This window comes from Aulonocara sp. 'chitande type north' Nkhata Bay, linkage group LG13, assembly GCF_057382095.1.
Source record: "Aulonocara sp. 'chitande type north' Nkhata Bay isolate Kocher_YH1m ecotype deep benthic linkage group LG13, A_spYH_male_GT1.1, whole genome shotgun sequence".
NCBI lineage: Eukaryota > Metazoa > Chordata > Actinopteri > Cichliformes > Cichlidae > Aulonocara > Aulonocara sp. 'chitande type north' Nkhata Bay.
Genome location: NC_141356.1, coordinates 25,685,620 through 25,708,566, shown reverse-complemented (window position 1 = coordinate 25,708,566; position 22,947 = coordinate 25,685,620). Strand labels below are relative to the sequence as shown.

Genomic DNA, 22,947 nt, shown 5'->3' with positions numbered 1-22,947 from the left:
GACAGCCAGACTTCCAGTTTGTCTGACCGTGCCTCGGATGGCAGATGACTAATCACTTCTGGCCTATTACTAGCCCACTGCAGAAGCTGCCGTAGTTTCTTGACCAACTGCTGGGCTTCTTCAATCGATGAAACACTCTGTAGACCAGGGGTGCTCAATACGTCAATCGCGATCGACCAGTCAATCGCAAAGGTAGTATTGGTAGCTCGCATGGCATTAAAAAAAATAGATGCCAGCCTATCATCCATCCCGTCACTTGATTGATACAGGGAAGCCAGTCAGATGACATCAGATTTTTTCTGACGCTTAGGTCGCTGCGCATGCGCAAACAGCGGCGCGAAGTGTAGTAAAACTGACAAGCTAGTCAGCGAGTTAACTCCAATTTTTAGCTCTCGGTTTTTTCTCTTAAACCTAAGAAAGGGTTAAAAATGAGTGAGGGAGCTGGACCAAGTAAGAAGACAAAAACGTATCACTTTCATACAGAATGGGAGGAGGACTTTTTTTTCACGATGTCATTTTCGAAGTGCGTTTGCCTCATCTGCCAGGCTACCATCACAATGCCAAAGAAGGGAAATGTGGAGCGGCATTTTTGAACTGTTCACGGAAAATACGACTACATTCCCGCCGAAAAGCGAGCTAAGAAAGAAAAAGGTGAATAAACTAAAATCCCAGTTGTCCGGACAGCAGTCATTTTTCACACAACAAACTTCAAAAGCGAAAGCCGCCGGTGCATCGAGCCACCTGGGGGGCTCTTCAACTGGTGGGGAAGATTGTCACATCTTGCAGGAGCTTTCCTCTCCTCAGGGGCTCTCTCTGCAGGAGGGGGAGATACAGGAGAGGTGGAGGAAGATCTCAGCCTGGGTGTTTATTGTCTTATGTAGTCTGGAAGATGAGTGGATGGTGGGGTGGGTGCAGTTTTCTCTGTGGTGGGGTTGGGTGGACTGTCCCGGGCTCTATGGGGCTGGGAGGCGCTGCTGCGCTGGGCCCCGGTCTGGATGGGCCTGGGCCCCCTTTCCCTGGCGGGTCGCGGAGTATGGGGGTGCCTACTGGGGTCAGCGGGGGAGCTGGCCCCAGGGAGGGGTCACTTGCCCCTCCCTTCCCTCCCTCCCCATCTCCAGCTGCCTCCCTCTTCCCGCTCCACCACAACCACCCACACATGCAGGACCTTGGAGTAGGGGTATGTCACCAGGGTGCAGAGGAGGCTACCCCCCCCTGTCCCCTTCTGGCTGCCTCTGCCACAATTTTATCCCACAACTTAGACATTCACATTACTCACACTCTCATTACACATACATATAGGATCTTGGGGGTGGGCACGATACACGGAATCCAAAGTACCATCAGGGTGTACACCCCACCCCTGGCGTCGTTGCCCACCTCTCAATGTTAAATACACGTAGACATTGAGGGCTAGCAGGAGGGACCATGCGCTTACCTGCTGCTCTCTGGCAGGTAGCTCCATGCCCTCCTGGGTTTTAAATGCACCTTAGAACACACATGCATCAACACTACAATGAGCGGGTGGAGGGAGGTTTGGAGTCTTCTCTCACCCCCATTCTCTGCAACCTGCTGGAGCGGGGGGGCTAGGAGGAGGAGTTGGCCGTCCGACTGCGGTCTGGAGTGTGGGGCCTCCCTGCTGCTGCGGAGTCAGGGCGGTCTGCCTCCCCCCACCGCAGGGAAAAGGGTAACACCACCTGGGTCTGGGTGCAGTTCCCCCCTCCAGGGGCAAGGGTACCTAGACCCGGTTTGTAGAGTACGCTTGGGGAGTGTGATCGTGTGTACAGCGTCTCTTTATGTCTGTCTCCACGTTGGTTGAGTGTGGAATAAGTGCATATGAGAGCATGAGGGTGGGAATGGATGTTTGTATATGTGTGTGCCTGTATTTCTGTGTCTATATGTCAGGTTGGGTGTCAGGCGCCACCTCTCTGGGGACATCTTAGGCCCTCCAAGGTTTGGAGGCCTATCTCCCCCTACCACCACTTCCCCTGCCAGTGGCAGACTCCCTCAGACATTGGTGCGTTGGTGGTTCTTTGTGTCCGGGTACACACCGGCTCACTCCTTGGCGGCCGCTTATCGGGGCCTGGAGCCTGGGGCTCGCTCGGGCCACTTCGGAGGTGGGGTGCCCCCGGCCTCTTGGCCTGGGGCTCGGTCACTCAGGCACAACTGGCTGCCGGCGGAGCTCACGGGCGCGTCACTGCAACTCCCCCTGGCTTCTGCTCCGCGGCTGCTGAGTGAGCCCTCATCTAAGACTCTCCTCAGCTCTTTCTGGGACAGTGGCGCGGCTGCCCCTCTGTTGGTCTTCCTTGGTCTCTTGTGTTCTGGGGGCCTCTGGATGTCTGGAGTTTTGATCTCCTCCATACCTGCTTCATGTCCTGGAGGACGGGGCTGTGGCCCCCCCTCACCCTCTAGCAGATCATTACATGAAGGAACCTTTTTTTAAAAAAAAAACAAGCGCGTCCATGCTCACAGGTGTACACACGGGTGATCACACCCACAAACTACACCCTTTTTGGCTCCTACCTCAAAGCACACTGTGTTCTGTTGATCTTATGTGCTGCACAATAATGTTTAATATTTAGTATTTACTGTCATATTCCCATATATCATTGTGATGTTGTTTATTCTATTACTCTTGTTCTCTTCTGCTTGTTTTCTTTTTTCTTTCTCAGCAGGTGATCCAGATGATTGATATATGCATTTTTTTCCCCGCTCATTCTGTTGGTTTTTGTCTTTTGCCCTTCTGCCCCGTCCCTCTTCTCAGCAGTTTCTCTTTCCCTCTTTCTTTCTCCCCTTCTTTCCCCCAGTCAAGTCTGTCCCGTATTCAGTAAGCAAAAATAAAATAAACAATAAAAGGTGAATCAAATGGACCATTACGGCAAGGCCAGGATGGTCAATTTGGTAAAGTAAATCCGTTGGGCATCTTTCTTTGCCTTTAGACAACAATTCTGATGGCAAAAGAGCCAAACGGGACAGGCAAAAAAAAACAAAAACAAAAAAAGCGAAAGCCGCCACCGAAGCATCGTTCCGGGTGAGTCACATCATCGTTAAAAACAAGAAGTCTTTTCAAGATGGAGAGATGGTAAAAGAGGCATTCGTTGAAGCAGCTGACTCATTGTTCCGAGACTTTAAAAATAAGGCAGAAATAACATCTTCGATCAAAGCTCTCCAGCTGTCAAGAAGTACAGTTACACGGCGCTGTGAAGCCATGGCGGAGGATTTAACCCAGCAACTTTGGAAGGACATCGGAGATTGCCAGTGTTTCTCACTGCAGTTGGACGAATCTACGGACGTGAGTGACACAGCCCAGGTGTGCATTTTCATTCGTATGGTGTTTACTGATATCACTGCAAAAGAAGAGCTATTAACAGTCCTGCCCATGAAAGAACAGACGCGAGGAGAGGACATATTTCAGTCGTTCAAAAACTTTATCGAGAAAACCCAGCTCCCAGTGTACAAATTGGTGTCTATTACCACCACGTTGGGTGGCTGTAGCTCAGGTGGTAGAGCAGGTCATCTACTGATCGGAAGGTTGGTGGTTCGATTCCCGGCTTCCCCCTAGTCTGCATGCCAAATATCCTTGGGCAAGATACTAACCCGAAATTGCTCTCCGATGCATTCATCGGAGTATGAATGTGTGTGAATGTCAGTTGTGCTTGTGCGAATGGGTGTGAATGGGTGAATGCACAAGTTGTGTAAAGCGCTTTGAGTGCTCAGAAGAGTGGAAAAGCGCTATATAAGAACTAGTCCATTTACCACAGATGGAGCACCCGCAATGGTTGGCCGCTTGAATGGATTTATTGCCAAGTGCAGGCAGGACGATGCTTTCCCGGACTTCCTAAATTACCATTGCATAATCCACCAACAAGCGTTATGCGCTAAAATGCTCAACATGAAGGAGATCATGAATGTTGCAACGAAGATCGCCTGTTCTATTCGCGCCATATCTCTTCAAAGACGGTTATTTCGTGCACATCTGGAGAAGGCTGACTGCGACCACTCTGAGTTGTTGCTACACACTGACGTGAGGTGGCTTAGTCGAGGGAAATTCCTGCAAAGATTTCGAGAGCTCTGTCCGGAGATTAAGGAGTTTTTCCGTGTAGCTGGACAAGCAGAATACATGCAACTTAATGACGGTCAGTGGCTGTTAGACTTGGCATTTTTAACCGATCTGACAAACATGTTGAATGACCTTAATCTACAGCTGCAAGGAAAAGACAAAACAGTGATCAACATGATCAGCTCAGTTAATGCTTTCAAACGAAAGATGCAACATCTCTCTTTAAAGCTGCAGCGCCATGATTTGATAAACTTTCAAAACCTGGCGTCAGAGCTGGAGATGCAAGGGATGGCCTGTTTGCAACTTGACAGTGCACGCTACACAGAGCAGATTGACAATTGTCTCTCAGAGTTTGACAAACGCTTTCAAGACTTTTCTTTGCTCGAGCCAGTCGCTACCTTCATGTGCTATCCTTTTCGGGAAGATGCTGAGGTCGATTCACTCGCGTCAAAAATTGCAAAACTATTTCACCTGAACTCTTCTGGAGTGGAAGATGAGATTTTGACACTACAAGCCGACATTGAGCTGAAGTCCAGAGATCATGGACAGTTCTGGAACTTACTCACAGAAGTAAAGTACCCCAACATGAGGAAATGTGCTGCCTCTTTGACTGCATTATTCGGCTCCAGTTATTTATGTGAGTCATCATTTTCCCACATGAAGATCATTAAGTCCAAGTACCGTTCCACCATGACTGATGAACATTTGGAAGTGTGTTTGAGGCTGGCCGTCAGCAGCTACTGTCCGGACTATGCATCCCTGGCTGATTCAATTCAGTGCAAGTCATCAGAGTAAACTCAGGTAATGACAAAATTTTACATTGTTAATTGTGTTGTGAAATATTGGATATTGCGGTTATGCATGTATATACATTGTAGATATAAAGAATCCTCAATATATTTATAAATAAGTATATGTTTTGGATTTTTGTAGTGGGTAGATCATTTTGACTTGGTCATTTTATAAGTAGCTCACATGCGGAAAAAGTGTGAGCACCCCTGCTGTAGACAGTTGTCCACATAGAAGCACCGTTCGATGGAGAACCTCACCTCCTCTCCTGGTTCACTATGCAGGAGGACATGCCGCTGTAGCGCAAAGGAGGCACAGTAGGGACTACATGTTCTCCCAAAGGGAAGGACTTGCCATTCAGAGCTGTGAGGGGGCTCATCCCGATTCATATTGCGCCAAAGAAACCTCAGGAGCGGTTTGTCTTCCGGGAGTAGGCACACCTGGTGAAACATCCCTTTTATGTCACCACTGATGGCAATGCTGTGTTCTCTGAAGCGCAGGAGCACTCCAACCAGAGAAGGGCTCAGGACAGGGCCAGGCAATAGGGACTCGTTCAGGTTAAGTCCCTTGTGTCGAAAAGAGCAATTAAAGACCACTCTATTCTTGCCATTGTGCTGGACCATGTGATGAGGTATGTACCAACTCTCTTGGCTCTGAGAGGCAACCTCCGGTTGCAGTTTGGCTACAAACCCAGAGGTCACCAACCTTTCAATCTCGTCCATATATGCAGCAGCCCTAACCGGGTCTTTGCTCAGACGTCTCTCCATACTCCTCAGGCTGGGCAGTGTCGCTTCTTGGGTGGCCTGAAAAAGTGGTGCATCCTTCCTCCTCAATAAGGGTGTGGCATACCGGAACACTCCCTTAACATCCACGCGCCTTGTTCTGGCCTCCAATATCTGAAGGGCTTCATGATCCTCCTTCGACCTTGTCACCTCCTTTTCACTCTTATATGGTAGAACATCTACTTGCCACAGCTTCTCCACATTCCTCTGGAGTTCAACAGATAGGGGGCTGCAGGAGGTATACAGACACTGTTGAGACTCTAACTGTGACTCAAGCGACTTTGCAGGCCCTTGCAGAGTCCATCCTAGTCGGGTTCGCATCGCAGCTGGCCCTCCTGGTGATCCAAAGCGCACAGGCTCTATAGGGTTTATGAGATGTGGGTGATCAGCCCCAATTAGCAACAGGGGCGAAACTCTGCTGAAGGTTTGTAGGGGCAAGTCCTTCAGATGTCTGTACCTTCTCTTGAGCATGGTAACTGGATATGAATGCTCAGCTAAGCCAAGCCGCTGGGCAGTGAAGGCATTAGCTATGTGGAAGGATTTCTGGGGCTGCATGATAGGGGACAGTGTGAATGAAACGCAGGCCCCATGTAACGTTTGGATATCCTGACGGATAGTTCTCAGGGCGAGGTCTTCAGGTGTGCCTGTTAGGCCCAGTTGCTGAGCTGCAGAGGAGAGCAGCATGGTGTGGTCAGAGCCATCATCCAGGATGGCATACGTGTCCAGAGTTTTGTCATCATTGCTCAGTAGAACTCTAATCACTTTAAGCAGAACACGGGTAGAATCTGAAGGTTTATCTAGGTGGAGTATTTCAGTTGCAGAGCTCACCAGGCAAGTACCTTCCTTCACACTCTTGCCGTTGACCTCATGCAGGATCTGAAGGTGTTTGCCTTGACATAGGCTGCAAGCTTTCTTCAGATTGCACTGTGCTGCTTGATGTGATCTGCCACATCGCCAACAACGCTGGTTTGTCTTAATCCAGTCTATGATTTGAGCCTTATCAAACGACTGGAATATGGGGCACTGACTCAGATAATGGTCCTCCGTATCACAGTAGGGGCAGTAAGCTTTCAGCGGGCCTTTCTTCTTGCTATGGACAGCTGGTTTGCTGCTCACCGACTCGACAGGCTGCTTCGTTGGCAGATTCTCTGAGCCATGCAGGATAGTGGCCATGCGCTTTACTGACTTTGCCTCTCTCAGGCGCTCTGGTTTCTGGATGACCCTCTCCTTCTGCCCTGTAGCCCCAAGCTGGGTACTGCTATCTTGGCACCATGTTTCCAGCTGTAACCAGTCTGAAAAGTCTGTTAGGTTGTATACTACCCCTGGATGGCGACACATGTGTCTCCGGAACTCAGACCTCATTTCAGCTGGCAGCTTACTGAGGAGCCGTGCCACGTGAGAGCCACATTTCAGTTCCACTTCGCCATCCGGACCAAGGGTCTTCAGCATACCAACGAGAGCCCGAATCTGCAGTGCGAATCTTTCAAAAGCCTCCACATCCCCGCGACGAATGTCCGGTGCATCCATAACACCGGCAATCTTCCTGAGGGCTAACTGGTGGGGCTGACCAAACTTCTCCGATAGGGCTGCCATGGTGTCAGTATAGGGGGATGGAGAATTGAGATATGCATCAGCTATGAGACAGGCTTCATCTAGTTTCAAATGATCCATCAGTATCTGAAACTTGAAAAGCTCTGTCCCATCCGGTGGCAGCAGATTGTCAAGTGCGATCTTTAACTGGGCAAACTCGCTTGGGTCCTTCTTAATGAGATCAGGAATACTTGGAGTTGGACCCCTGTATGTTTTCTCTTGTGCCATTACATGTGGTGGCTGGTAGGCTGGGGATGGATGAGGTTTATATTGCGATGATGTTGTGATAGGTCTTGATACCTCGGCGACGGGCTGCTGGCTCCAGATGTTGGTGGGGGCTTGACTCTGGAAACTGGGATAAGCCCTAGCAGAAAACTGCTCCTGCCAAGGAGGCTTCAAATGTTGCGGAATGATAGGTGGATGTTCAAACCGAAAGGAAGGTGCACTGTTGGGGAATGGCGGGGTTGGCCGACTAGCTGTCAGTGTCTGCTCCTTTAACAGCTGTAGTTCACCCATCATCCTATCCAATGTATCAATCATTGTAGTATTCTTGGGTGGACTACTCTGAGCTGATGGTGGGCGAAAGTATGGCCTTTGGTATTCTTGTTGAGCATGGATGTCCTGCCTATTGTCATACTGTGGCCATGGACTCATTCGTGCATCTATTCTATGTGTATGGGAACTAATTGTGGGGACACTGATGGGCTGCATACGTTGGGAGGAAGACAGAGGGGGTACATGTGTTGGGGGTGATCTCTGGTCCTGTTGCTCCGACAGGTAACCACCTCTGTCTGGTTCACGTGTTTGGGCGTAAGGCTGAGGTCTGCCATTCATACCATACTGCGAACCCGAAACTGCAGACATTTCCCATGGTCGATGGAAAGGAGAAGGAGGCTGATGGTTCAGGCCATCCCTACTGGGCACATGCTGCCGCATATCCTGCAGATCGTTCGGGGAAGCGGTCCATTCATCCACGGTGTGTTCCCATCCAGGCTGACTTGTTGGGCTAGACGAGCGGGAGGTCTGTACAGACACTGCCGATGGCACGTACTGCTTTCGCTCTTCTAGCCCGGGTGCATACTGTGCTGTGTACGAGTGACGGTAGGGTGTCGTGAGGGGTGTGGGTGTGTGTGGTCTGTGAACAGAACATATACAGAATACTGAATGTAATAAACATCTAAGTCATGAATTATGATGCATTAGCATTCTTCGAATCTAACCAGAACTACAAATGGGAATTCCTATATGAACATCTACATGCACGAGTTTCATACACTACTCCCAAACCCTTACAGTACATGACATTGATTGCCAATACACCCAACAACAATATATCACAAACACCAAATCGTTTAGCTTACAGCTAGCAGGTATGTAGCATAACAGGTAGCATTAGTAGCATGAACTAGCCACATAGCGAACAGGTCGATACACATTGCACTTCTACATCCACTAAATGTCTAATTGGCATAAAAGACTAAAACTGTCCTTTTCAGGCATGGCTCCACGTCTACTCACAGTTCTTTAGCGACGCACGCAACTCACACCGTGTGTAGACATCCCCCGCAGAGTCAGTCTGCCAGGCGACTCTTGCTATGTGTTAGCTCCAACTCTGATCACTGGAACATGTGCTCAATAGTGCAACTGTGCTCTCTCGCCACAAGGGAGCCCCCCCACACAGCTGACAGCCTTTCCAACATTGTTAGTAACAAATGAGGTAAAAACAAAACAACCCCAAAACAGACAAAACACAGAAAGAGGCTCTCAGTATTCATTAATAATTAGAAAGAAAAATTCTGGTCGTGGATTTTTACAGTCTTAGTTCCGCTCGCTGTCATCATTATAATCATCATGATCAATGGCGAGGTCCTGAGGTGGGTGGGGCTGTCTCTGGTGATGTCACCATGAAGGAACAGCATCTGGCACGTGTTGGTGAAACATCTCAGTACACTGGTGTAGTTTCCTCTCCAGCTGTTTGACATGTGACACTTGAACATTAAGGGGAAGAAGAAGAAACAGTGTTAGGTCAGGTGACCACATGGTTTCTAAAGTAACTGACAGGAAGTAACCAGGCCGTTAGAAATAGATGGCATGTGTTTAGAGTTACTGGAGTTGGGTAACTCTACTTACCAAAAGCAGCAGCACACAGATGAAGGATCAGATGCTGAATGTTGCAGGAACTTGCTCATGTGTGGTGGTCATTCAGTGCTGCTCCGGCAGGTTAGACAGTCCAAGACAGATATGCTGCCCATCTGAGAGTTTGAAAACACACATGCAAAGATTTATTTTGTATTACAGTCAAAGTTGGATGTTCATTTTTGTCCTTTAAAAATGTTTGTGTATTTGAAAGCACTAACATTTAAGGATGACTTGGATTGTCTCCTTTAAAGGGGAGACAAGTGTATCCACTGATCTACGTCACTTTACCTGGATGATGACTCCTCTCCCCCTCACTCAGAAACACTCAATAAATAATAATAAGCAAATAAATAATATTGAAGATTTACTTACATCATTACAAAAACATCAAAAACATCTCCCTTTGATTCTATTTCTGCATTCCTGCTGAACATCAGGCAACAAATATCTCAATAAATCACAGTAAAATGTAAAGCACATGTTTTCTCTGCTTTGTCTAACCTCTGCAGAGCCTCTGTCAAGAAAAACATATCTGTAAGCATAAAACAAATATACATTTCATAACACGTCACTGGACAAACCTCGGTCAGTTGATTTCCTCTGTGCAGTGCAGACGAACATCAGTCAGCAAGTGACTCTGCTGGTTCTTCTGAGGAAACACCACCGTCTCTCCACACTGTCACCATCTGTGAGCACAAACTGCCGCTCTGCTCTGCCAGCATGTAGGAAATCACATATCACACACACAGGGGTGAAGAAACATCAGAGCTCAACTTTGGATACTTTAGATCTAAACAGATCAAAGTAGCTCTTAGTTTCAGCAATCAGTGAGCAGACAAACAATGATACCATACTGATTCTGTATGAATACAATATGGTATTTTCAATACAGGTGTCAAATTAATTTATTAAAACTAATACAGATATATGTATATATATTTTTGATCAATTAGTTTGCTAAATTATAAGAATATATTTTTTTTCATTTAACAATTGCAACTGAAAGAAATTAAATATTGAACAAAAATATATTGTCACATTCTGAGCATGCTCAGCACGCTGACAGACTTGAAGTTGCTACAGATTTTAAGAAGTGATAATTATAGGGAAGAAACTTCTCTTTTTCATCCGTTTAATCAAACATTTGATGCCTTAGATGTCTCAGTCTATAGCGTTCTGCAACTACAACTAACCTGAAGCTTGGATTTGGCTGCAGGTGCCCCTGTACATCCTTCTCAGCAGCACACATGTGGGTACCATTTAATCCCCCTTCTTCCTGAGCTTTGCTTCATCACAAGACCAAAGGTGGCATCCCGTGTCACAGTCTTATCATCATCCAGAAGAAACATTTGAAGAAACATCATGGAGAAGAAACATTTACGCGCCTCCTGGTTTTGTTTTCTGATCCTGCGAAAAGAATGAGGACAACAAAGCCCAGAGAACACGAGATACACAACATCCAACATTCAGACTCAACAGCCTCCATAAATGAAGAGCACCAGGTTGGTTCAGTTATAGTAGATATAAGCATACTTCACATTACTGGGTATGAATAATAATGAGGAGGCAAACTTTGAAGATGCAGAGCATGATGTCCCATCATCAGACTGTAAACAAACATCCACCAGGCTTCTTTGTTGCCAAAATTGATGATTCTCCTATCAGGGATCAGTAGCGTGTATTAACCTGTGGTATAAGCAGCAGTCACTGAAATATTACTCTTTCAGATAAGCAATCTAGGACATAAAAGCCAGGGTGGGAGGGATCTCTGCAAACTGACTTAACTCTGCAAGTGTGAAGCTCAACAAAAATCTGACTCTCCAGTCACAGACAAACAAAAAACTCCAGCTGGGAGATAGAAAACGCTGTCTGGGTCTTGCTGGATGTTGCTGGTCAGAGTCCACACATTAGCAGAGTGCTTCTTGGTCCCACTGACCCATGTGGACAGCGACTGTGGAGAACTGTTCTGGAAAACAGAGAAGAGAATTAAAATAACAAAAAGCCAAACAGGATTTCCACAAAGACTCTCTTGGAATCAGCAATCAAAAAAATCACTAGTTCATATTTCAATTAAATATGAACAGGTTCCTTAAATGTACGCAGTTCAGATCTGATTTAATTTAATTTCCTTCACACAGCACATTTGTCCAGGCTGACAGGTAAACATAGAATTAATCTCAGGTAACATGACTCATAGTAGAGATTCAGTAAGAAAGATTGCAGGCTCTAATATTATTACCACACAATCCAAGGACACACCAACAGCTCAGATTTGTAGAACTATTTAAACAAATGTCTTCTGAATATTCAATTCAGGTTCACAGTGGGAGGGTGGGAGGTGTCGTGGAATTTTTAAAATAAAGTCTGCAACACAGAAAGAGCTGTTCAGTTCAGTCATGTCAGCGCTGCCACAGAAGTGGTGCTCCTCCTCCTTTATGCATTCCAAGGAAGAGGGAGGAAGTTACAAACTGATCCTACCACACTTCAACGGATCAATGGTTATGCTGTTTTGTGCCCTTGGCCTTATCAGCACCTGTAAAGGGAGTTGTTTTCTCAAACTGCTGACGCTGAAGTACGTTCATCTAGTTTTAGAAACTTTCACTGAACAGTCTATAACAGTGTCACAACTAAGCATATGCATAAGCACTTAAATACTTTAAATGAGAATAACAGAAAATTTCTATTAAAAAGGCTAGAGCCTGTCCCAGTAGTCATAGGTAGAGCACACCTGGACAGGTCACCAGTCTGTCAGAGGACTAACACAGAGACAGACATCAGAGTAACAAATCTATTTAAAATTAATGTAAGTTTGCTGCAGCTGTATGTATGAACATGTGTTTCTGTGCTCACAATCCACCTCTCAGGAACCTGCAGTTCACTTTTAGTCAACTTTAAACAGACCTCACAAAAGGCTGATGTGGCTGGATCAGTAGTCTGATTTAAGTATGATACCTTTGGCCAGGGATTAATCTGGTGCATCGCTTCACTGCAGTCTTACGTATTTTCCCCACACCTGAATAAAAAATACTGATATATACAAATAACAGCTTCAGCTGATGCAGCCTGACTCAATCCTAAATGTTCAGCACACAGAGACACAGAGGTGCCGTTTAAAGTTTAGTGATAACCTGAGTCACTGATCATTTGCAGTATTACAGAGTCTGGCAGTCTTTGCATGATGTCCACGTCACTGTAAGTTTCTAGCTGACTCTCAGGTGTGCCAGCAGGAAAGAGTAATAATAACCTGCATTCTGAGGTTTGTCATGCAGGATTAAATTTACGGTGGCTTTGTTCACACAGCTAGGATTGTATTTTACACTGACCCTGGGTCAGTATAAGTATCATACAGTTTAAACGAAGCACTGAAACTTGCACATATGTATTATAGATGCACTGAAGCTAATCGAGATATTTGCTGTCAATCTGTGGCTGCGATTAAACACTTTACTGAAAACTTTATTAACTAGTAACTTCATCAGTCATGACAGAAGCTAATATTTCTGTGCTAACATCGTTTAAACAGTAACAGCTTTACTCCAATATAAGCTAACGTTTAAGCTAGCACCATAAAGACGGTAAAACACGTAATAATATCTACAAATGCATCTTAAAGCTGTTATATTAGCACTCTGTGTATTACTAAGATAACCACGTTAACATTACTGACACTCGCTGACTTTTAACAGTCATTCTATAAATGCTGTCCATTTAAATGGTCTTACCTGTACACACTGCATATCCACCGGATTCCAGCCAGAGTGGATTCTGGAGTCTTCCCACGCTCCTGTTAGTGATCCTCCATCTGGATGGATGAGAACAACCTTCTGAAAAATCCAGCAGGAGATGGTCCATATCTATGGGACTGATTTGTGCTAATAACGCCCATTGTATGGACTGATAACAGCCGAAGCGGGTGAATAAAGTCACCCAGTAGCTAGCTGTGCCATTACCCAGCATACATCACTCCCTCCATAAATGCAATAAACGATACAAAAGTATCGTTCTACCTGTTTTTCAGGTAGTTGTTTACATTATATAATTTATTGTGTTCTGTATACGTCACTACAATGTTATTTGGAAAATGTCTAAATATACCGACAACAGGCACTTCCGCGGCAATCTCTTCAATCGGAGGACCCTTCACGTCAATTCCCGACGCGAGGAGGGTACCCTGCGCGTCCATAAGTGAAGCAGAGGGAGCCTGACCATGCGTCACACGTTTGACGAGTTGGGAGTGAGAACGTGTTGGGATATGAGACAGACCCTGGAGACCCTGGAGGCGGAAGGTCCTGTGTTGTATTACTCCGCTGGATTTATAAGGTCCGTAGCAAAGTGTGACCCGCGCATTTGCTGGCATTGTTTGTTGTGTGTCACCTGGGTAACTGATTCAATATGCATCGATTGCTGACATGGTTAGCCTACGGTGGCTGGGAAGTGCAAATCGCAACAAATTAAAAAACCGCAACAAATAAAAAACAAACCACAACAAAATACAAAAAGCCCACAACAAATTACAAAAAGCCCACAACAAAATACAAAAAGCCCACAACAAATTACAAAAAGCCCACAACAAAATACAAAAAGCCCACAACAAATTACAAAAAGCCCACAACAAATTACAAAAAGCCCACAACAAAATACAAAAAGCCCACAACAAATTACAAAAAGCCCACAACAAAATACAAAAAGCCCACAACAAATTACAAAAAGCCCACAACAAAATACAAAAAGCCCACAACAAATTACAAAAAGCCCACAACAAAATACAAAAAGCCCACAACAAATTACAAAAAGCCCACAACAAAATACAAAAAGCCCACAACAAAATACAAAAAGCCCACAACAAATTACAAAAAGCCCACAACAAAATACAAAAAGCCCACAACAAATTAAAAATCCTTGACGGAAAGGGATTGTCTGAAATACCGGAAGTGACACAAGCGTGATGTCACGAGAGGGGGCGTGGTCAGGGTTTTTGGTTGAGGCGCCACATTTCTGGGCCGAACAAAGCGCTAGCGAAAGAGCGAAAGTACACGGATAACACCAGCTATGGTTCGTACTTGCTGTGCGGTCGGTTGTAAAGTTAGATCGCACGACCGGCAAGGGAATAAGGTTGAAAATGGTTTATCTTTTCATTCTTTCCCCACCTGGAAGCAACATGAGGCAGCTCATGTATCGGATGTTACCAAACGAAGGCGTCTAGCCTGGATAGCAGCTGTGAGACGAACTGATATCCAATTCTCTTCCATCTCCAAATATCTGTTGGTGCTCCAGACATTTTCATTCCGGTAAGTTCTAAATATGTTCATATCTTTATAGCCTATTAGTTTTATTTTCGATGCACTCTGAGGTCATAGAAAATTAGAAAAAAACATCCTACTGAGTGATTTTGCAGAACTACCTTCTATTTATAGAGTTACTAATTATTTGGCATTATTGCAGCAAACCAGCCCATGAAATGGATGAAACATCGTGACTGAGTTCCAGCGCTACACAAGGGACCTGCTTCAAACATACCACCATGCCAATCAGATTACTTCTTCCATGTGAGGGTGAAGAGGTGACCCTTCTGGATAAGATGGTGAAGGTTTGCTGCCGTTTTGGTGAACAGTGTGGTAGTAAAACCAGGGGAAAATGAAACTTGCTCCTGTTAAATATTCTTTAGTCTTGTGCTGTATAAATAGCGGTAATTTTTCAGAACATAAATTGAAGTAATTGATAGTAAATAAAGTAACGTTAGTAGTGGGTGATATCGTGTAAATGCTGTCATGATTTTGTGTAAACATTTTGTCCTTTATAAACTATGACATGGATTCTACATTGTAACTGATGTGATGTTCTGTAAGGTGGTTTTAATAAAAAAAAAAAGAAGAGCAAAACTTAGTTTGTTTCTTTATTCAACTTTTGAACAGTGGTACTCAGTCAGTACATATTCAGTAAATGCAAATTATTTACACGGCAGTGCACTTCAGGCATAAATCTAGACCCTTATATAAAACATTATGGGTCATTCCCACAACCCACAGCTTTACTGTGTTCCAGCAAAGATTCCAATAGCAGTGACAACTCCTCCACAGTAGCAGGTGGGATTTTTCTTTTTTGAGGACGGCTCCTTTTACCTGTCACTACAGATGGTCTGTTTATGTTTTGATTGAGAGCAGTTTTTGGTCAGCTGAAGAGGAGAAGTCCATCTTATGGCCAACCTCTGGCTGTATCTTGGTCATATTACCCAGAAAACCCCAGTATGCAGGTTCATCTGTAACAGTCCTTGTGCCACAGATCTGCACTGTTGCTTCTACATTAAACAGAAGAGCAGCGCCATGGATGCAGGTCTCCAGGACTCCGGCCATACAGGTGCAGTGGGCGGCTTCAACCTTCCCTGTGATGCTCACAATGACCCAATGCTGGTTCATTCAGTCTTTGAGAGTGCAGTACCTGAAACATACAAAGTTAATTTAAAGACAAGGACTCTAATGAGCCAAGGCCGACATAAATTTGTTTTATCTACTTTCAAATCCATTTTATCATAAATGTAACAAAGTATTTAGAAAGTTAGCACATACATGTAATTTTCCATTTTTTTATGTATCCATCTATAGAACGCTGCATGTTATATTCCAAATCTGCCTGTTCTCTTTCAGAAACCTGCCTTCAGAAAATGAACCTAAAGTATGTAATGCAAGGATGTAATCACTTTCAAGATGGAGAAAGCATAAAGTTTGACTTTAGGTGACAATTATGGACACGTAATATGATAAGGAGATTCTGCAGGTCATTAATCAATGTATTATAGTAAAAAATTTATTTTTTGTGACACAGGACACAAACATGGAAGCAAGATATATAATTAGGATTATTTATAATAAATATGAATAAATAATTGCAATTTCTTTAACCACTGAGAATAACTAAATCCTTCAGGACAATGTCACATCAATGCACTGAACTCACTATGGCTACGTTCACACTGCAGGTCTTAATGCTCAATTCCGATTTTTTTTTTTTTAATTTAAATCTGATTTTGTGTCTGCTTGTTCACACTACAAATAAAATGTGACAGCAAACGCAGTCCTTTGTGAACCCTCAAAGTGGCCCGCATGCGCAAAAGAAGACGTCACACACAACGCGCTCTGTTTAGACCAAACAGCATTGTTTGACTGATGGCCCTTAATATAAAGACTTGTTTCAGACTTTACGTTGTCCAATTTTGCTTTAAGTTATTTTGTTATTTACATATGGCCTAATAATGATCCTTATTGTTGTTTTAGAGAGGAGCGGTGCTTCAAAGGATAGTTGCAGATTTATGTCAGAATCTGCAGATTATACAGTACAAATAAAATGTTCACGTTATCTTCCCAACAGTTTCACTAACATCTGCACGGGATGCACACGAAGCGCTCATGTGTTCTCAATGTTTTCTCCAGCGCTGATAATTGGCATCAGATATGTATCGGATTAAGTACCACATACGAAAGTGACCCAGATCGGATTTGAAAATATCGGATTTGTGCTGTTTTTACACCGTCATACCATGATTGGATATGGGTCGCATACGGTCAAAAAAGTCGGATTTGATGCGTTTTCGCGTGCAGTGTGAACGTAGCCAGAGCCTCCACGTGTTCTCACTCTAATTTGCACCTCATGAATGAATTTATGATTGCACTAATTTGAATGTTCGGGAGGAAATCAAACGCATTTTACTCACAGTGCCCTACAAACGTCACTGCTGTTTAGTTTTCTGTCTTCATTTATGTTGGAAGTGATAGCAGAGTTGTACGTTTGAATTTGTTTCCAAAATCCCTCATTTAGATGGAAGCTAGCGAGCTAACTTCCTGCTAATTTCTAACTCTGTTAAATGTCATATATTCCGTTTCGTTTTCATGGATGCTAAACTCAATTGTTACACATGGTAGAGCAGAACGCTGATAATTTTATTACAGATGAAAGACTTTAGACAGTTTTTCAACTCTCAGTAATGCCACAGTGATCCTGTGATTTATGGACCTGCAGCAGCGTTTGAGCCCATGCTAGTGACGTCAGACTTAAAGACCGGATAAAGAGTGATATGAACATATCTATAACTTACGGGAATGAAAATGTCTGGAGCACCAACAGATATTTGGAGATGGAAGAGAATTGGATATCAGCTCGTCTCACAGCTGCTATCCAGGCTAGACGCCTTCGTTTGGTAACATCCGATACATGAGCTGCCTCATGTTGCTTCCAGGTGGGGAAAGAATGAAAAGATAAACCATTTTCAACCTTATTCCCTTGCCGGTCGTGCGATCTAACTTTACAACCGACCGCACAGCAAGTACGAACCATAGCTGGTGTTATCCGTGTACTTTCGCTCTTTCGCTAGCGCTTTGTTCGGCCCAGAAATGTGGCGCCTCAACCAAAAACCCTAACCACGCCCCCTCTCGTGACATCACGCTTGTGTCACTTCCGGTATTTCAGACAATCCCTTTCCGTCAAGGATTTTTAATTTGTTGTGGGCTTTTTGTATTTTGTTGTGGGCTTTTTGTAATTTGTTGTGGGCTTTTTGTATTTTGTTGTGGGCTTTTTGTAATTTGTTGTGGGCTTTTTGTATTTTGTTGTGGGCTTTTTGTAATTTGTTGTGGGCTTTTTGTAATTTGTTGTGGGCTTTTTGTATTTTGTTGTGGGCTTTTTGTATTTTGTTGTGGGCTTTTTGTAATTTGTTGTGGGCTTTTTGTATTTTGTTGTGGGCTTTTTGTAATTTGTTGTGGGCTTTTTGTATTTTGTTGTGGGCTTTTTGTATTTTGTTGTGGGCTTTTTGTATTTTGTTGTGGGCTTTTTGTAATTTGTTGTGGGCTTTTTGTATTTTGTTGTGGGCTTTTTGTAATTTGTTGTGGGCTTTTTGTAATTTGTTGTGGGCTTTTTGTATTTTGTTGTGGGCTTTTTGTAATTTGTTGTGGGCTTTTTGTATTTTGTTGTGGTTTGTTTTTTATTTGTTGCGGTTTTTTAATTTGTTGCGATTTGCACTTCCCAGCCACCGTATTAGCCTATGTGGGCAGATCAAAGAAAGAGAAGCAATCTATAACCATCGGTGGTGGTCAGAGGGCCCGGTGGCGCCAGTGTCCGGCAGCCTCGCCTCTGTCAGTGCGCCCCAGGGTGGCTGTGGTTACAATGTAGCTTGCCATCACCAGTGTGCGAATGTGTGTGTGAATGGGTGGATGACTGGATATGTAAAGCGCTTTGGGGTCCTTAGGGACTAGTAAAGCGCTATATAAATACAGGCCATTTACCATTTACCATCGGTTTCTGCGCCACCGCAGACTCACTGCTGATCAGTGTTTATTACAAATGTTCACACCAAGACATACATACTTTTCAAAGAAATTATCCCGTTATTGATCTGGGCTGATTTTTCTTTAGTTTTGCTTTTTGCTGCTGTCCTTCTCACTGCTGATATCAAGAGATATTACCTATAACCCAATCAGGTTGCACAGGTAGCTCCTCCAGGATGGCCCAACCATACAATGGTCTGGAGCAACTGATCACTACATAAACTCGGCTTAAATCAACTGGTTGCCTGCAGGAGCCTCTTAAGGTCAGTATGTATTTCAATAAATGATTTTGTTAAGAAGCTAAGTGGAACCTTTCTAAAAGAGGTTATGATTCCAAAAGGAACATTGCTGTAAAATTTGCTGTAAAGAAAAATCTGCTATACAAATGTGACAATCCCTTTAACGTTAACTAGTAATGACTTCATGAACTTCTTCACAAATAAAATCTTTATCATTAGAGAAAAAATTACCAGTAATCATCCCACAGATGTAATATTATCTACAGCTACTCTTAGTACCATTGATGTTAAGTTAGACTCCATCCATCCATCTTCATCCGCTTTATCCGGGGCCGGGTCGCGGGGGCAGCAGCCTAAGCAAAGAGGCCCAGACCTCCCTCTCCCCAGCCACCTCCTCCAGCTTATCCGGGGGAATACCAAGGCGTTCCCAGGCCAGCCGAGAGCTATAATCTCTCCAGCGTGTCCTGGGTCTGCCCCGGGGCCTCCTCCCGGTGGGACATGCCTGGAAAACCTCACCCAGGAGGCGCCCAGGGGGCATCCTTATCAGATGCCCGAACCACCTCAGCTGGCTCCTTTCGATGTGGACCAGCAGCTGCTCTACTCTGAGCCCTTCCCGGATGGCCGAACTTCTCACCCTATCTCTAAGGGAGAGGCCAGCCACCCTTCGGAGGAAGCTCATTTCTGCCGCTTGTATCCGCGATCTCGTTCTTTCGGTCACTACCCACAGCTCGTGGCCATAGGTGAGGGTAGGGACGTAGATCGACCGGTAAATTGAGAGCTTCGCTTTTACACTCAGCTCCCTCTTCACCACGACGGACCGGTGCAGCGTCCGCATTACTGCAGCTGCAGCCCCAATCCGTCTGTCGATCTCCGGCTCCCTTCTCCCATCACTCGCGAACAAGACCCCGAGATACTTGAACTCCTCCACTTGGGGCAGGAACTCATCCCCGACCCGGAGTGGGCACTCCACCCTTTTCCGGCTGAGAACCATGGCCTCAGATTTGGAGGTGCTGATCCTCATTCCCGCTGCTTCACACTCGGCTGCGAACCGTTCCAGTGCGAGCTGGAGGCCCTCACCCGATGAAGCCAACAGAACCACATCATCTGCAAAAATCAGAGATGAGATTCTGAGGCCACCAAAGCGAAAGCCCTCCGCCACTTGGCTGCGCCTAGAAATCCTGTCCATAAAAATTATGAACAGAACCGGAGACAAAGGGGAGCCCTGGCGGAGCCCATCACCCACCGGGAACGAGTCCGACTTATTGCCGGCAATGTTAGACTCTTTTTCTCTAATTGATCTTTCTGAGTTAACTTCAATAATTACTTCCTCCAAACCATCAACGTGTCTTTTAGACCCCATTCCTACAAAACTGCTCAAAGAAATCCTGCCATTAATTAATTCTTCGATCTTAAATATGATCAACCTATCTCTAATGATCGGCTATGTACCACAGGCCTTCAAGCTAGCTGTAGTTAAACCTTTACTCAAAAAGCCATCTCTAGACCTAGCAGTCTTAGCTAATTATAGGCCAATCTCAAACCTTCCTTTCATATCAAAAATCCTTGAAAGAATAGTTGTCAAACAGCTAACAGATCATCTGCAGAGGAATGGTTTATTTGAAGAATTTCAGTCAGGTTTCAGAGCTCATCACAGCACAGAAACAGCTTTAGTGAAGGTTACAAATGATCTTCTTATGGCCTCTGACAGTGGACTCATCTCTGTGCTTGTCCTGCTAGACCTTAGCGCAGCATTCGATACTGTTGACTAGGGCTGCTCGATTATGGCAAAAATGATAATCACGATTATTAAACTACAAAAAAATTGAAAATCATTTTTGTTTTGTTTTTTTACATATATTTCTACTTGGAGAAATTTAAGAGGTTTATCCCTCAAAACTTTAAATACAAAAAAGTTGCAAAAAATAGTTTACAACAACAGGAAATTTATTTTGAGTGTCTCCATAGTTTTATTTTGGAGATACACCAATTTTTATATACACTGCAGGAAAAAACAAACAAAAAACAATCCTATGATGCAAATTTGCAAAGAAAACAGCATGTGCATCAAAATAAACTATTTCCAGCAGTGCAATTCGAGTTCTAAGCATCCCAGAAACTATTCAGTAAAGCCAAACATGACCAGTAGAGGTTTTTAAGGTCTACAAGTAAAAAACTACATTTCCGCGAAAATGACGTCACTTCCGGTTTCGACCAGGAAATGGCGGACATGCGACAGTTCGCGCTGACGTCTGTTTCACTGTGGGAAGTGTTATGAACAGCTGATCGGATCGGCAAAGCGTGTTTCTGGAATATTATGTTTTTGTTCCTGCAAGCGCTTTTTATGCAATTTTTGCAAAGCTATATGTGGAAGGAAACCGTGACCGAGGACAAGCTGATGGCATAAGATGTAAGTACAACTCCTCCGGTTTCATATGCAAAACAAATTATTGCGCTAGCTTACGCGGTTCAGATTCTACAGGGATTTAAAAATAGTTACACAAAACGGAGCGTGCTGCTCTGACCGGATTTAAAGGGTTAACAATGACTTTAAAAAATAATATAAAATAGTGTGCAACACCACTGAAGTTTTTTTTTTTTTTACCTCTCTTTTCAACCAACAGCAGTCACTCTCCTCTCCAAATAACTTCTGCTTAGCTTTCCGAGCTTCCCTGGGTCCTCTTAATCAGCGGTCTCCAACCTTTTTTGCGCCACGGACCGGTTTATGCCCGACAATATTTTCACGGACCGGCCTTTAAGGTGTCGCGGATAAATGAGGGAGGGGCTAATAATCGGCTCAGTCATTTTTAATGATCGTTGAAAGCCCAGATCGTAATCATGATTAAAATTCGATTAATTGAGCAGCCCTACTGTTGACCATAATATCCTATTAGAGCGATTAGAACATGCTGTAGGTATTACAGGTACTGCACTGCAGTGGTTTGTATCATATCTATTAGGGCTGGGCGATATGACCCAAAATTCATATCTCGATATTTTTTAGCTGGATGGCGATATAAGATATATATCTCGATATATTTTTTTTAAAGCCATAAAGTAAGAACAAAAAGAGAGTTCTTAGTCAAAGCTGTGTCCCAGATGTCACACAGGCACTTTTATTAACATAGAACAGATGTACATAAAATTTACTCAAAAATAAATTATGAGCATTTATTAAATAATAATGCTCCATAAATAAAAGAAAACAATGTTGTTTTTGTGCATAACAAAAAGCTCACAATTGTGCAGTCAAAATGTAAACTAAAAGACGCTGAGCACAATAACAAAGACAGTTTCACAGCTGCTCTGTTCCCAACTTGTACTGCGTGACTGACAGCCTGGAGTTTGAAATCCGCTTCGCAACCACGTCTCTTAACAGGTGCCATTTATGGTCCTTATACACAGTAGGGTAATATTACGTTGAAGCACAGTATGTATCACTCCGCGAGGCTCAGCCGTAATGCTCCGACAATCCATCAAGCGGTGCAGCTCCGTAGCTTACCAAAGTCGTACTAAAACATTTTTTGACAGATTGCTGAGCGCCGTGTTCCACATGAAATCGGTTCGCAGTCATCAAGCACAACCAGAATTCATACATAAGGCGCGCTGTCAACTTTTGAGAAAATGAAAGGATTTTAATCCGTGCAGCACCTCTGGGCTGCATGGCGTTAGCGTGGTTAGCTCGTTAGCGTGGTTAGCTAGCTAACACGTTGACGCCGTCCAGCCCCACGCACGGGGCGATGCGCAGTAACTCGTTAACGGAGATTTGCCGTGTCCATCTTGTCGCTTCCTGCAGGTGAAGCGATGGGGGAGGAGGGGAGGCCGAGTAACGTTGCGTAAAGACGAAAGTGGATGAAAGAGAGGCAAACTTGCGGCTCCACAAGTATAATTATAACGTAACATAGACTATATCGATATAAAGGATATTGTCACATCTTATATCTCGTATAAAAATATATCGATATTTTTAAAAAACTCGATATATCGTCCAGCTCTAATATCTATCTAATAGACTCCAATTTGTTCATGTAAATGGAGAGTCCTCT

At 44.3% G+C, this 22,947-nt stretch overlaps 3 protein-coding genes across 3 annotated transcripts; 1 reads left to right on the top strand and 2 right to left on the bottom strand.

The window, feature by feature from the left end:
• Positions 1–1,102: 1,102 nt before the first annotated feature.
• LOC147316166 (uncharacterized) lies at positions 1,103–9,684 on the bottom strand. The gene is made up of 3 exons (XM_086259425.1): positions 9,576–9,684; positions 9,349–9,470; positions 1,103–9,206 (listed from the first exon to the last, which is right to left on the bottom strand). Exon 3 carries the CDS (start codon positions 8,152–8,154, stop codon positions 5,029–5,031), a length of 3,126 nt encoding a protein of 1,041 aa, XP_086115551.1. The 5' UTR covers positions 8,155–9,206; positions 9,349–9,470; positions 9,576–9,684; the 3' UTR covers positions 1,103–5,028.
• On the top strand, positions 3,773–4,852 carry LOC147316167 (general transcription factor II-I repeat domain-containing protein 2A-like). Its single transcript, XM_086260188.1, has one exon. The coding sequence runs from the start codon at positions 3,773–3,775 to the stop codon at positions 4,850–4,852; it is 1,080 nt and encodes a 359-aa protein (XP_086116314.1).
• Positions 9,685–9,760: 76 nt separating the features above from the next.
• LOC147316165 (uncharacterized) lies at positions 9,761–13,563 on the bottom strand. The gene is made up of 5 exons (XM_086259426.1): positions 13,453–13,563; positions 13,080–13,159; positions 11,143–11,323; positions 10,551–11,043; positions 9,761–10,069 (listed from the first exon to the last, which is right to left on the bottom strand). Exons 1-3 carry the CDS (start codon positions 13,538–13,540, stop codon positions 11,159–11,161), a joined length of 333 nt encoding a protein of 110 aa, XP_086115552.1. The 5' UTR covers positions 13,541–13,563; the 3' UTR covers positions 9,761–10,069; positions 10,551–11,043; positions 11,143–11,158.
• Positions 13,564–22,947: the final 9,384 nt, after the last annotated feature.